Genomic DNA, 13,911 nt, shown 5'->3' with positions numbered 1-13,911 from the left:
GGAAAAGTGCGTCTTATAGAGCGAAAAATACAGTAGTTAGCAGAGTACAAACTTAAACACATTGCAAGATTCCCCCAAAAATAGACCAGAGGCAATTGTATTGCATCCACCAGAGCTTTACTGCTACTGAAGGCAAATGAGCATAATGGTCACAAATCCAATACATTCAGGGTTGGCACTGTCCATAAGGAATCCACTTGCATTAGACTTAACCTACAGTAACTTATAATAAGACTAAGCCTTAACACTATCTATCTGCAGAACACCACACCAGAAGGAAAAGAGATAGAAAGAGAAAGTGAAACCCAGACGCCTTCTGCCTCTTATTATAGTCCGAACAACCACAAGCAACGCGCACCTAATAATGTATTAACAATAAATTTATAACATTATATTGTTTCTCAGTTCATAAACAACAAACATGTAAATGTGCATAATGATAGGAGTCCAATAATGTTCCATGAACAGAAATATTTGGTGTAGTCAGTGACTATCAAAGAATAATGAGATGGAGGCAAAAAGCCTTTCAACAGTCAATATCCTTCAAATATGCGGTGGTAAGTGCTCCAAATGTAGAAATACGGTATACCGAGAGCAGCAAAAGACAGTAGCAAACAGAACAGTTTTTCCTGGATAGATGAACTGTTTCAAAGATGATTCTTTATCAGCAAATAGATTGTCCATACAGGTACATCTAATAGCAATGGATCAACAATCACTTAAAAGTGTAGTAAGCTGATGGAACTCGACTCCTATAATTTGTGACTTTATGCATGTTTACATGTTTGTTGTTTATGAATTGTGGAACAATATAATGTTACAAATTTATTGTTAATACATTATTAGCTGCATGTTGCTTGTGGTTGTTCAGAGTTTTCTGTTTTGCAACACGGGATTTTCTTTGTTGTATACTCTTATTACAGTCAGCATGACCTTGACAGAAAGAGATAACAGGACCAGTTTAAGCCAGCTGTACTCAGCTTCTCTGAAGGAATAACCCAAACATGAGGAACCTTCTGCTTGTTTCTTTCACACAGAGAAGCTTCCAGAACCCTCGTGAATTAAGTAGAATAAGAAAGATCACACACATCAGATCAATACTTTCTGAACTAAGAAATGCAAACTGAGAAACACACATCTCCACCCATGCCTTGTGTGGTGGGATAATGAGCAGCTTGTGCGTTAAAGCTGGATCCCTCAGAGCTCACTCTGTGTAGTGAAACCCTGCCTGGAGAAGAGCCCTTGAGCATGGCTCCCTCAGTCGCTGGTAGAATCTGACAGTGGGCGTTTGCGGAAACGTTTCCAACATAAGAGCTGTTTCACAGACATGCGCCTCCTGGATTCCCTGCGTGACAGCTTCCGGCGGGGGGTGGGAGTCCTTATGGGCTGTTCTGATACCTCCTCGCTGTTCTCACTGGAAGTATCCCAGAGCCTCCCCTCCGACTCCCTTTCCTTTGGAGCTCCCGCACTCCCCCTACTGGTTCCCTCTTCTCCTGAAGAAGAGGCTCTCCTATTCTGCTGAAGCCTTCTCACCACCTGTCCTTCCGATGGCAGTTCCCTGACATCCACCTCCCCCCCAGGGCCCCCTTCACCCCCTCCCGCCTCTTCTCTTACTGGCGGCGAGGACGGAAATCCCTGGAAGGAACTCCCCTCATCCTCCGAGGATTCAAACACTTCTAACCACGGCCTACCGCCTCTTTCCCCCTCTTCCTCTCCTTCGTCGGAATCTGTTTCCACCTCCACTTCCGACTCTGGGAACCCTTCAAATTCCCCTTCCTCATCTGTAGTCCCGAAGTGCTCCCTCCTAAACCTTGCCACTGGTTGTGGTTTACTTGGGAAACGCCGATGAAACGTTTCTATTAAAATCTCGTCCTTGACTTCCTCTGCCGGTACCCATGCGTTTTCTGACTCTTCCTCCCCCTCCCATTCTACCAAGTATTCCACCTGATTCCCCTTCCACCTGGAATCAATGATCCCTGCCACATCCATGTTGCGTTCTCTCTCTTCTATGACGGGTGTCCGGGTGACCTCCCTCTCACGTTCCCCCCACTCACACCCCTCTCTGTAGGGCGACAGTAATGACCTGTGAAATACTGGGTGCAATTTCATGTGACTGGGCAATCGGAGTTTGAATGCTACTGGGTTGACCTGCTGTATGACCTCAAAGGGTCCCAATCGTTTGGGTCTCAATTTCTTACACCCTCCCTTGAACGGCAGTCCTTGGGTGGATAGCCACACCCGGTTACCCACCCTTATGGTTTCGCCTTCCCTCCTATTTCTGTCAGCTTGCTTCTTATATTCTTCTTTGGCTTTCTCTAAGTTGAGTTGGAGCTGACGGTGGATCGCTTCCATCTCTTCAACAAAATTTTCCGCTGCAGGTACACTCCACCTTCCCCCGCCCTCTCCTGGAAACGCCCGAGGATGACACCCATAATTGGCTAGAAAGGGACTCATCCCTGTGGACGCGTTCTCCGCGTTGTTGTAGGCAAATTCTGCCAGAGGTAACCAGTCCACCCAATCAGTTTCTCTGTCCTTTACATAACACCTCAGATATTGTTGCAAAACCCCGTTTGCCCTTTCTGCTTGCCCATTTGTTTCTGGGTGCCTGGCGGTGGAAAAACTTACCTCCACATGCAACATGCTCATTAGTTTCCTCCAGAACCTAGAAGTAAATTGTTTTCCTCTGTCGCTCAAAACCCTCAAGGGGGCGCCATGCAACCTGAAAATGTGCTCCACAAACAACCTTGCGGTTTCTTCCGCTGTCACTGCATGTGAACAAGCTATAAAGTGGCACATCTTAGTTAGTAGATCTACCACCACCATGACCGCGGTTTTCCCTTTGGATCTCGGTAGATCGGTCATGAAGTCTATGGATACCATCTCCCATGGCCTTTCTGGGGTGGGTAAGGGTTCCAATAACCCCGCTGGCGCCAACCTCTCTCCCTTTGCTCTTTGGCACCTGTCGCATCCCCTGACATACTCCCGCACGTCCTCCCGCACCTTGGGCCACCAAAACTCCCTGGTAACCAACCACATGGTTTTGTGCTGCCCGAAGTGCCCGGCCGTGGGGCTGTCATGCAACTGCTTAAGCACTCGCCCTCTTAGTTCCCCACCTGGTATGTAGAGCGCCCCTTTGTAATATAGTTTTCCGTTCTTTTCCTCAAACCCCCCTGCGTTTTCACCTGTCTCCCTGAGTTCCCTAAGTTTCTCTTGGGCATATTCATCGTTTTCAATACCCTCTACCAGTTCTCTTTGCCCCACCAATGCCGCCCCACAAACCCAGTGGTCCTCTGAGATGATATGTCTTTCTTCCGCCCCTCCTTCCCCCTCCAAGTACTCAGGTTTTCTGGAGAGAGCGTCCGCCCTGACATTCTCAGCCCCTGGCACGTAGCAAATCTCAAAATTGAACTTGGAGAACTCTTGCGCCCATCTTACTTGTCTCTGGTTCAACACTCGGGCTGTTCTCCAGTATTCTAGATTTTTGTGGTCTGTCCGTACTTGAACCTTGTGTTGCGCTCCAATCAACAGGTGTCTCCATCTCTTGAACGCTTCGTGGACAGCGAGTAATTCTCTGTCGTACACTGTATAATTCCTCTCAGACTTGTTCAATTTCCTCGAGAAGAAGGCACACGGCTTCCATTCCGACGTATTCGCTCCTGGCTGCAGAAGCACGGCCCCCACCGCTCTGTCAGACGCGTCGGTTTCCACCCTCATCGGCTGCTGCAGATCCACGTGTAAAAGTTGTTCTTCCGAAGCAAACGCCCTCTTTAAACTTTCGAAAGCTCGCTGCGCTTCTTCCGTCCAGACAAATTTCTTCTTACTGCTGAGACAATCCGTGATGGGGGCTGTTAAATGGGCGAAGTTCTTGATGAACTTCCGATAGAAGTTTCCGAACCCCAAAAACCTCTGCACATCTTTCTTAGTTTTCGGTGACCTCCATTCCAGCACTGCTTGCACCTTGCTAGGATCCATGGCCAGCCCCTTGTCCGACAACCGGTACCCAAGGAATTCCACCTCCCTGGCGTGAAACTGACACTTCTCCAGTTTCACCCACAGCTGGTTTTCTTGCAGTTTGCTCAGTACTTCTCTTACATCTCGCACATGCTGCTCTTCATCCTCTGAGTACACCAGCACATCGTCCAAGAACGCAGCGCAGTTCTTGTACAGCAATGGTCCTAGTACGTGATTAATAAATGATTGAAATACTGCGGAACCCGCCTGGAGGCCGAAAGGCATAACGCAGTACTCAAATGCCCCCAAGGGGGTGAACATAGTGGTTTTCCACTCATCTCCCTTTCTCATACGTATCAGGTTATACGCCCCCCTCAGGTCCAGCTTGGTAAAAATCTTCCCTTTTCTCACCCGGGTCAGAATGTCATCGATTCTGGGCATAGGGAAGGTCACGGGTTCGGACACTGCGTTTAGGGCCCTGAAATCCACAATTAATCTCGGTTTGTCCGAGTTTTTTTTGTCTACAAAGAACACTGGGCTACCCCCCACCGCTCGTGACTCCCTGATGAACCCACGCTTGAGGTTTTTGTCAATAAACTCCCTTAGCTCCTGCATCTCTCTGTCAGACATTGCATACACCTTGCCCACTGGCAATTGCGCTCCTGGAAGTAAGTTGATTTGGCAGTCAAAGGCTCTGTGCGGGGGTAGTTTATCTGCTTCCCTTTCGCTGAAGACGTCGGCAAAATCTGCATATTGTCGTGGTACCCTACCTTGTTCCATTGCTTCTATCTTTGCTAACGTGGCCTGAGTGCCTGCTTGGCCCCCTTTTTCTGTGCAGTGTCCCATACAATGTGCTGACCCAAAGGAAACCACTCTCTGATGCCATCCCACAAGCGGATCATGCAGCGCTAGCCAGCTCATCCCCAAAATGATGGGCGCTCCTCCCAACGTGGCTATATTAAACGCTATCCGTTCCGTGTGTCTTGCCACCCTCATTGTCATGGGGACCGTCTGCTGGTCTACTTCTCCCCCCAACAGCGCCCTCCCATCGATCGTGGTCACCTGCAGGGGATTTTTTAAAGGAATGGTTTGTATCTGATGGGCGGCTGCAAACTCCTTACTCATAAAGTTGCAGGAGCTGCCTGAGTCTAATAGCGCCTTCACTTTTAGTGGGTGTCCGTTTGCCAGCTCCAGCAATACCTCTATTACAAGAGCTGGTCTTGGGGGTTCTGGCGTGGGCACATTTACTGTTCCTTGGCCTGGCTGCTGTGCCCCGTCGGTGGCAGCCAGGCGTTGGCTTTTACTTGCTCCTTAGCTCCTTCTCCCTCCTCCCCAACAGCTCCCGCCATTCCTTGCCATTCCTTTCTTTGCGGACAAACTCTGGCAAAATGACCTGGCTGTTGGCAGAGAAAACATTTCTTGGCGCCTTTCCCCTCCTTCTGCCGCCCTTCACTGGGGTTTGAAATTGCGCGCGCGCGCGCGCTGTTCCGATTTCCATCGGCTCTGCTGGCAGAGAAGGCTGCTCTGGCATCTCTGGAATGCGGAAATCCCTCCAACGCTCCCCTTTCCCTTCCCGCTTCTCCAAGGCTCTGGCCTCCTGGCGTGACCCTATGGCCAGCGCAGATTTAGTCAGAAGGTCCATAGACTCCGCCCTGGGCCCCCGGGAAAGTTCGTCTTTCACTGCCGAAGATAGTCCTTCTTCGAACAGCATTTGTATCGGTTCCGCTGACAAATCCCATCCTAATTTATGGATCAACATGGTGAACTCAGTCCAGTACTCACGGACAGATCGGTTCCCTTGTTTACACGCCATTAACTGCCTGCGCGCCACTCCCTGCTCAATCTCGCTGGAAAACATCAGATCCATGGCGCGAAAAAACTTCCTTGTGTCCCTTAGGGCTTCATTATTGGCTGCCATTAGTGGCCTCACCCAATCCCGGGCTGTGCCTTCGAGATGCCCAATCACAAAACCAACCCTCGAATCCTCATCAGGAAAATCATCAAACTGCAGATTGAGGGCATATTGCATCTCTGTCCTGAAGGCTTGATAATTCCTGGGATCACCCCCAAACTTCTGCACCAGTCCTGGCACTTTCCTCGAGAGCTGGGCGGCTTTCCCCTTTTCTGCATCATGAGCCCTCCTCTCCTCCAGCCTCGCCGTTTGCAGAGCTAACTGTACCTCCAACATCCTGTACCTTTCTTCCAGGCTAGGACCGGCTGCAGCTGCTCCCCCATCTCCGCCTCCGGCTGGGTTGCTCATGATGCCTCTCTTTGCACAAGCTGCTTTCAGGGACTGTCAGATTGCTGTGGTGGGATAATGAGCAGCTTGTGCGTTAAAGCTGGATCCCTCAGAGCTCACTCTGTGTAGTGAAACCCTGCCTGGAGAAGAGCCCTTGAGCATGGCTCCCTCAGTCGCTGGTAGAATCTGACAGTGGGCGTTTGCGGAAACGTTTCCAACATAAGAGCTGTTTCACAGACATGCGCCTCCTGGATTCCCTGCGTGACAGCTTCCGGCGGGGGGTGGGAGTCCTTATGGGCTGTTCTGATACCTCCTCGCTGTTCTCACTGGAAGTATCCCAGAGCCTCCCCTCCGACTCCCTTTCCTTTGGAGCTCCCGCACTCCCCCTACTGGTTCCCTCTTCTCCTGAAGAAGAGGCTCTCCTATTCTGCTGAAGCCTTCTCACCACCTGTCCTTCCGATGGCAGTTCCCTGACACCTTGCTATGCGGTACCTGTTTTTCCCCACCTGCCCACCTGTCATTCCTCACTCCTGGACTCTTGATATTGTTCCTCAAGTCTTGCCTAGTTACTTCCGCTCTCTTCGCCTTTGCCATGCTTCCTCCTCTGCTATGTGATCCAGGGAGGGTCAGGTGGGCAGAATGAAAAGCCCAGATTCCATTCATTTCTTCATTCTGGTAATGTGGCTACAGTCCGGGGACAGGGGGAGGAGAGGGGCTTTCCTATCCTCCACCACTAAGGATTATTCATTCCTTTCTTGAGTAGCAAAGCAGCCACTGGAAATCTTTCACTTTTTCAGCGTGCTGGCTAATCTCTTTGAAAACAAAAGGATTGGCTGGGATGGTTGAAACTGGTACTATGACAGTCTCCATCTTTTTATTTTAATATTTATTATTCATTTACTTTATTTAGGGCAATGGAGTAAACTGGTTACTATATTTTTTTTAAAAAAATAACCAAATGTTGTTCTGCAAACTCAAGCGTACAGTAAAACCATCCGCTTAAGCCAGTAAAAGCCACACCAGTTAATTAAAAATAAATAAATAGATCTGATGATCATGAAGTACAAAAGGTAAAGATGAGCACAATGTCATGAAGTTCAAAAGGGAAAATTTATAACTTACCTTAGAGACCATTCAAAGAGTTAAAATTGTTAGCCGGATAGTAATAACACTTGCAATGTAGCAAGAATTATGGAAACAATGGAGATATTAAAATTTGGATTATTGTAAAAGATGCTGGAGAAAAGGATTAATAACGAGACCCGCAGAGGGGGAAGAGGGAAGTCCAGAGATTTGTGGGAATCTTGTATTTTTGGAAAGTGTTGTGGTATGACTGGAATTTTGCACATGTAAAATCAAATTTTTAAAAATTGAGGGGAAAAATAAAAGTTCAAAAGGGCAGATCAAAGTGTGCGATCATAAAATCATGATCTTTAAGGTGATAAAAGTTCAAAAGGACAGATCTTAAAGCACGATCATAAAATTATTATCCTTACAATCGTAATTAAGATCTTTGTGTTCAAAAGGGCAGGGCCCACCTTTAGCGGTCAGTAAAAGCCTGAGAGAAAAAACACGTCTAAAAGCCTGAGGAAAAAAACACATCTTCAAAAGAGTCCTGCTCCCCGTTTTTGGGGAGGGCTGTTCTGCTGCTAGTAGTGACTCAGTGCTGGTATGTGAATTGGCCCTTGCACTGAGCCCAGGCACTTTTCCAGCTAGCCTTGTACAGTGAACACTGGGACTTCCGGAGGCGGCGCCTCCGACAATGGCGGATTCCCTCTGACTCAGAGGGAGACAGCTCCACAGAAATCGGGCCTTACCGCTGCAGCGAAGCGGGGACCCTTTCGAAAACCACAGGCGGAAGAAGCCTGCGACCGTGGGACTCGGCGGGCACCGTTTGCGCCCCCCTGTTTGGCAAAGGAGCCCCACAAAGGGCTCCAGAGTGAGACGGGGGTTGGCGCGGTGCTGAGAGTCAATCACTACTTCTGCGGAGCGAAGCTGCACAGCTGAGGTCGGAGAGCGCTGTCCTTTTTCCTATGACAATTCGGATTTCAAACAACAACCCGTGAGTAGGACAATTGAAACTTGTGGATTAAAATTATACCTTTGAATTTGAGCCGAGACGGGAAGGTGCAAATAGGAAGTCCGCCTCCCATTCTTTGTATAAAGATCAAAGCAAAGACCTTACAAGCTAAAAGCCGTAAATTGACAGCATGGAATTTCCTGCTCTTTTAATCACCAAATCCCCCTAGACAGCAGGAGGAAAGGGGGAAAATAAATAGTGACTTTTTCAATCCTGCAGAGAGTAAGCTAAGAAAATAAGCCTTCGGGACGGAATGAAAGGAAAGAAACTGTTGGTGGTGCCTACAATTGGAATGCAGGAAAACTGACAGATAGATTTGGAAAAGGAAAAATAAGTCCAATGCTGCATTCTGCCTGTTTGTTTTATATTGAAAGGAAACAAAATATATGAAAATCGAAAGTAACTTTATTTTTCCTTGTTGGATACATTTCAAAAATGGATGCTAAAAAGTAACTACACCCCCTAGAGGAAGTCTGCCAGTGCTTTTGTTTTACTCTACAAAGAGAACATAGTAGCTGGGAAAATTAGATCGTGGGACCAGCTCCCTGACCTTGACAGAATGATTAGAGAGGAAGTTTTATCTGCCCTGGACAAAATATATGATGTGCTGCGACAGATGGATGAGAAAGTGTCTCTTATGAATCAAAAGATGGACTACATAACAGCTGCAGTCAGCAAGGAGGTGCCAATGGAAAATGCAGTTACAGAAACTGCACAACAATCTATCCAGGAAATTGATTCAGGGCAAGTGCAAGGGCAGAGAAAGATGGAAGAGGTTACGAACGCACCATACAAGACACAGAGTCTTCAAGTCCTACATGACCAGAAGCTGCAACACTGGGAGATGGAATTTGGAGGACACTGGTTAAATTGTGGACTTAAGAAAGCCACTATCTCTGGTGGGCCTGTGAAACAAGTGGAAGACTATTTTTGGAATAACTATCCTTTGGATTACAAACTAAATATTGGGGAGTGCAACACTGGGGAATGGGACAATTGGATAAAAGGAAATGAAGAATACTACTACATAGAACTCTCCAGAGACTGGCTCCCCAAAGAGAAAGAGAAGAAAATGCGAAAGAATCCAACAGGGAACAAGGATGTATGTAACTACAAACAGAAACATGAAAACCTGCAGAGGGGGCCTGGAAGTGACCCGAGAGCCTCAGATATTAGAACACCGGACTGACAAGGATTAAAGACTTAAGGACTGACATTATTTGGAACCAGGAAAAGGGACGTTGGAGAAGCCTAGAATGAGAAATGCTTTTTGTAACAAATTTATATTTATGGAATCAGTGTAATCCTAATGAAATATTAAGAGATGCTGGAAAGGAAGTAATTGGTTTTAGCAGAAAGGTTAAATATGGTTTAAATTTAAGAATTTTAAAGATTTGAGGACAAGATAAAACTAATGAAATTAACGCAAGAAAAAATGAAATGGTTTGAGTAATAAGGGGAAATAAGAATTTGTAAGAATGGTTTGATTATAAATGAAAATATGAGGTAATATTATATGGGGATATATAATTAAGGGCAAGACAAGAGGCTATGAATTTGCTGAAATAAATTTTTAAATGGAATACAAAGAGGGAGGTGAGAGGAAGTCAGGAAAATAAGTAAAAGAATGCTGAGAATTTGAAAGGAGAGATTTTTATTTTTATTTTTCTTATCTTTTTGCTTTTTGTGTGGAATTCTTGATTTTTGATTTTTGTAATTTTCCTTTGTTTTTTGTCTTTTGATGTCTATTCTCTTTTGTTATTTTGTGGTCCTTTTTTCTTGAGAAAACCTAATAAAATATTATTTTTTTAAAAAAAAAGTACAGTGAGCCCTGGCTGGCCTTTCCTGGGTCTCAGTCAGAAGTGCTTCCTGGGGCTGGCCCTGGAAATGCTGGGCTGGGTTGTGGGGGGAACCAAACTGGGGCAACTTCCTCTACCACTAACCTGCGATTCTTCCCCCCCCCCCCCCAGGATTATGCGGGAACAGCCCAGTGTGGTCCTGAGTGTGGCTCACACGGTAGCAGCTCGAATGTCTCCCTTTGTGCGCCAGATGGACTTTGCTATTGACTGGATGGCTGTGGAGGCTGGCCGGGCGCTTTACAGGTAAGGGGCAAGCACTGTTGCCACCCATGCCCAGCCTGTGCCCAGAACCCCCCATTTCTCCTTGGCGCAGGGCTCTGAAGTTATCCTCCCCACGGAGGATAAGTTTCTCGTCCTTTCCTGCTGCTTCAGTGCGGAGAGTGGATCAGGAGCTTCCAGGACATCACTGAAGGAGGACCCTCTTGCTAGGAAGCCCCAGTGGGTCCTCTCCCCCCCCCCATGCGCTCCATGTCACCATGTTCCCATCCAACCTCTCTCCAAACCACTCTCCAAACAGCCTCAGCCCAGTATACCTGAAGGAGCACCTCCACCCCCATTGCTCAGCCCTGAGGTCCAGCTCCAAGGGCCTTCTGCGCTCTACATGGGGCTACCTTTGAAGGTGACCTGGAAACTACAAGCTAATCCAGAATGCGGCAGCTAGACTGGAGACTGGGAGTGGCCGCCAAGACCACATAACACCGGTCTTGAAAGACCTACATTGGCTCCCAGTAAGTTTCCAAGCACAATTCAAAGTATTAGTGCTGACCTTTAAAGCCCTAAACAGCCTCGGTCCAGTATACCTGAAGGAGCGTGTCCACCCCCATTGTTCTGCCCAGACACTGAGGTCCAGCTCCGAGGACCTTCTAGCGGTTCCCTCCCTGCCAGAAGTGAGGTTACAGGGAACCAGGCAGAGGGCCTTCCCGGTAGTAGGGCCCACCCTGTGGAACACCCTCCCATCAGATGTCAATGAAATAAACAACTTTCTGACTTTTAGAAGACATCTGAAGGCAGCCCTGTTTAGGGAATTTCTTAATGTTTGATGTTTTATCGCATTATTATTATTATTCTGTTGGGAGCTGCCCAGAGTGGCTGAGGAAACCCAACCAGATGGGCAGAGTATAAATAATTTGTTGTTGTTGTTGTTGTTGTTGTTGTTGTTATTATTATTATTATTATTATTATTATTATTATTATATCTCTCTTTGGTGATGGCCTCTGCTGTCCCCTAAAGCCAGCCGTCGAAAGAGATGCCCTGCAGAGAGGGGGAGGGCAATTTGACCAGGGTTTCCTCCTCTTTCCATTTTTCCCAGGCAAGGCGATAGGTCCGACTGCACCTACATTGTGCTGAATGGCCGGCTGCGCTCCGTCATCCAGAAGGGCAACGGCAAGAAGGAGCTGGTTGGGGAATATGGCCGTGGAGACCTCATTGGAGTGGTGAGTCGCTATTAAGCGGAGGGTTGCAGAAGGGGGTCTTGGAGAGGAATGCTGGGCAGCTTGCCTGCTCTGTGTGTCTGGCTAAGTCCCCTCCAAGTCTGCAATTCTAAGTCATTGAATGGATGCTTCTGCTCCCAGGTACAGTCTCTCCCTCCCTCTCCCTCTCCTCCAACTTCCCCTATCAAATCAAAGGCATTGGTAACTTCTAGGGTTTACAAGCCATAACTGAGACCCAACTGTGCCCACTTGCTCCTCCCTCCTTGCAAAGTGTTGTGGTTTGGTTGGGCAGATAGTGAGCAGAAAATAAAAGTTCAAGGTGGGAAGTTGTCCAAGGGTGAAAGGCTCAGGGAGCAGACTGGAAAACAGAGTGATTCTACAAGTGATTCTACAAGTAGGGTTGAAGAGACCCCATTAATTGCCGACGGAGAATTTCACAGCACCACCAAACTGCGCTCTCCATCAGCGTGACCTCTGTACCAGCAGAACATTGGGACTTGCAGCAAATGTTAGATTCCTTGCAGATACAGATCCTCCTCTGAGTAGACCCGTGTAGTTGGTGAACCATCTGCAGCAACCTTGGGACCTGCTCAGGGGAGGTCTTGCTGGAACAGAGGCCTATTTCCTTGTAATTGTGACAAAGAGACCTACCCACCCAAGTTGGTCCCAAAGGTTGTTCTTGGGAGAGAGGGTACAGTGGCCCTAGCCTAGTCTTGGACACACACAGTGAGCATCTCTGCTTTTGCCCAGTCATGGCTCCTCCTAGATATCCGTCCTTCTGTGCCTGGAATGTAAATCATTAATGCCAACATATTATTTGTCAGGCACAGCTCTGACATCATCCATTTCATGCTAGGAATTCTGCTTAATGTGACCCCGATGTTAGAATTCCTGCTCCATGATTGCAGTCATGGGATTTTTGTCTTTCACATGACGGTATATGTTTTGGCTCCACAGAGTGGGAAGTGACGGAGACAGGATGTTTGTGTTACTGTGTTCCGTGAAGTGGGACTATTGTCCTTTGTCCTTTTTCTCTTTGCTGTCCGATGCTAGAGAGAGAGGGAGCCATGTTGCAGTGCTCCGTGTGTATTTACATGTAAATAAAGTAGATTAGCCAAAATGCTGAGTTGCTGAGGTTTGTCACACATGATGCACAAACTCTGTGGATCCCTAAGTGTGCCAGTGTCGGTTGGCATCAGTCACTGTGATGTTCAGGCTGAAGAAAGCTTATGAAGCTCCCAAATGATCGACCAGGAGGGAGGGAACATGTCAGTCGGGCATGTGTCTCTGCCAGGGTCCTACTTGAGTGTAGGCTGAACTCCTGACACCCCTGCCCCTCTTGCCCCTTCAGGTAGAAGCCCTGACTCACCAAGTCCGAGCCACCACTGTCCACGCTGTAAGGGACACAGAGCTGGCCAAGCTCCCAGAAGGGACCCTCAACAACATCAAGCGACGGTATCCTCAGGTGGGTGGCGAGGAATTCTGTGCTTAAGAAATACCAGATTCTGCCTTCAAAGTAAGTTATGCATGCCGGTTCACAAACAGGTCCCGAACTCGCATACTTTAATTTGTGCAACTGGTTTGAGGGTTTATTTCAGCATCATTTGTAATATGAAACTCCTGGCATAGTAAACATATGGGATAAGTGTTTGGGACAGAAGATGTGCCCAGGCAGAGTAGCTTTATAAACACTCAAAGTAAAGAGAGTAGTGGTAAAAGCGCGAGAGAGCAAAGCTTGGAGCCGTAACAAAGCACTTTTCTAACATCTACCACACCATTGTAAGCAGTTACTGCCCAAAATATGTATTAAAATTCCACGAGAATAAATGCACAACGCACAGAAAAAAGAGAGTTGACTTTCCTGGTGATTATAAAACAAATTAGCAATTTCTTTTTCTGCCTGCAAACTCTCTGGACAGTTTTTAATTGGGTGCTGGGCCCTCTGCTTGTTTCAAAATGAACTTAATCCCAAGTTTGTTGAATATGCCCAGAGATGTTGCTGAGACCCACACATCTGATTGATGAAGGCCGGCAAATCCTCATATTGCAGTTTCTCCTGGACTGCCGTGAACTTGCTGTGCCATGTGGCAGAAAGACCCTCTGAAACACACGCATATTGCATCGCCTTGGTGAGTGAGAGCAGCAACAAGAAGTTGCTACTTCACACTTAACATGATGCCTCCTACAAATATTATTATCAGGCTAGAGTCCATTATCCCATAAAGGGTAGCTGGAGAGAATCCTACCAAGGGGTACACTTTAGAATTGCTCTTTAGTGCCTGAGTGAAGCTGTAGCCAGAAGTGATGACATTCAGGGAGCTATTTTTAAAAATGTGTGCAGGAAGTTATTG

The 13,911-nt window shown here is 47.3% G+C and overlaps 1 protein-coding gene across 3 annotated transcripts in view; it reads left to right on the top strand.

The window, feature by feature from the left end:
* PNPLA6 (patatin like domain 6, lysophospholipase) overlaps positions 1-13,911 on the top strand; it is an 89,287-nt gene that overhangs the window by 37,480 nt on the left and 37,896 nt on the right. For 2 of the 3 annotated variants that reach the window (XM_079959145.1, XM_079959143.1), the window contains exons 18-20: positions 10,241-10,372; positions 11,440-11,563; positions 12,912-13,025. In XM_079959145.1, coding sequence (XP_079815271.1) covers positions 10,241-10,372; positions 11,440-11,563; positions 12,912-13,025 — 370 coding nt within the window. Of the gene's footprint in view, positions 1-10,240; positions 10,373-11,439; positions 11,568-12,911; positions 13,026-13,911 lie in introns of all 3 variants that reach the window. The other variant, XM_079959144.1, reaches the window with a different exon arrangement.

The sequence above is a fragment of the Podarcis cretensis genome, assembly GCF_951804945.1.
Source record: "Podarcis cretensis genome assembly, chromosome: 17".
Taxonomy (NCBI): Eukaryota; Metazoa; Chordata; class Lepidosauria; order Squamata; family Lacertidae; genus Podarcis; species Podarcis cretensis.
The sequence above is the reverse complement of the archived record's forward strand: the minus strand, read 5'-3'. Positions and strand labels throughout refer to the sequence as shown.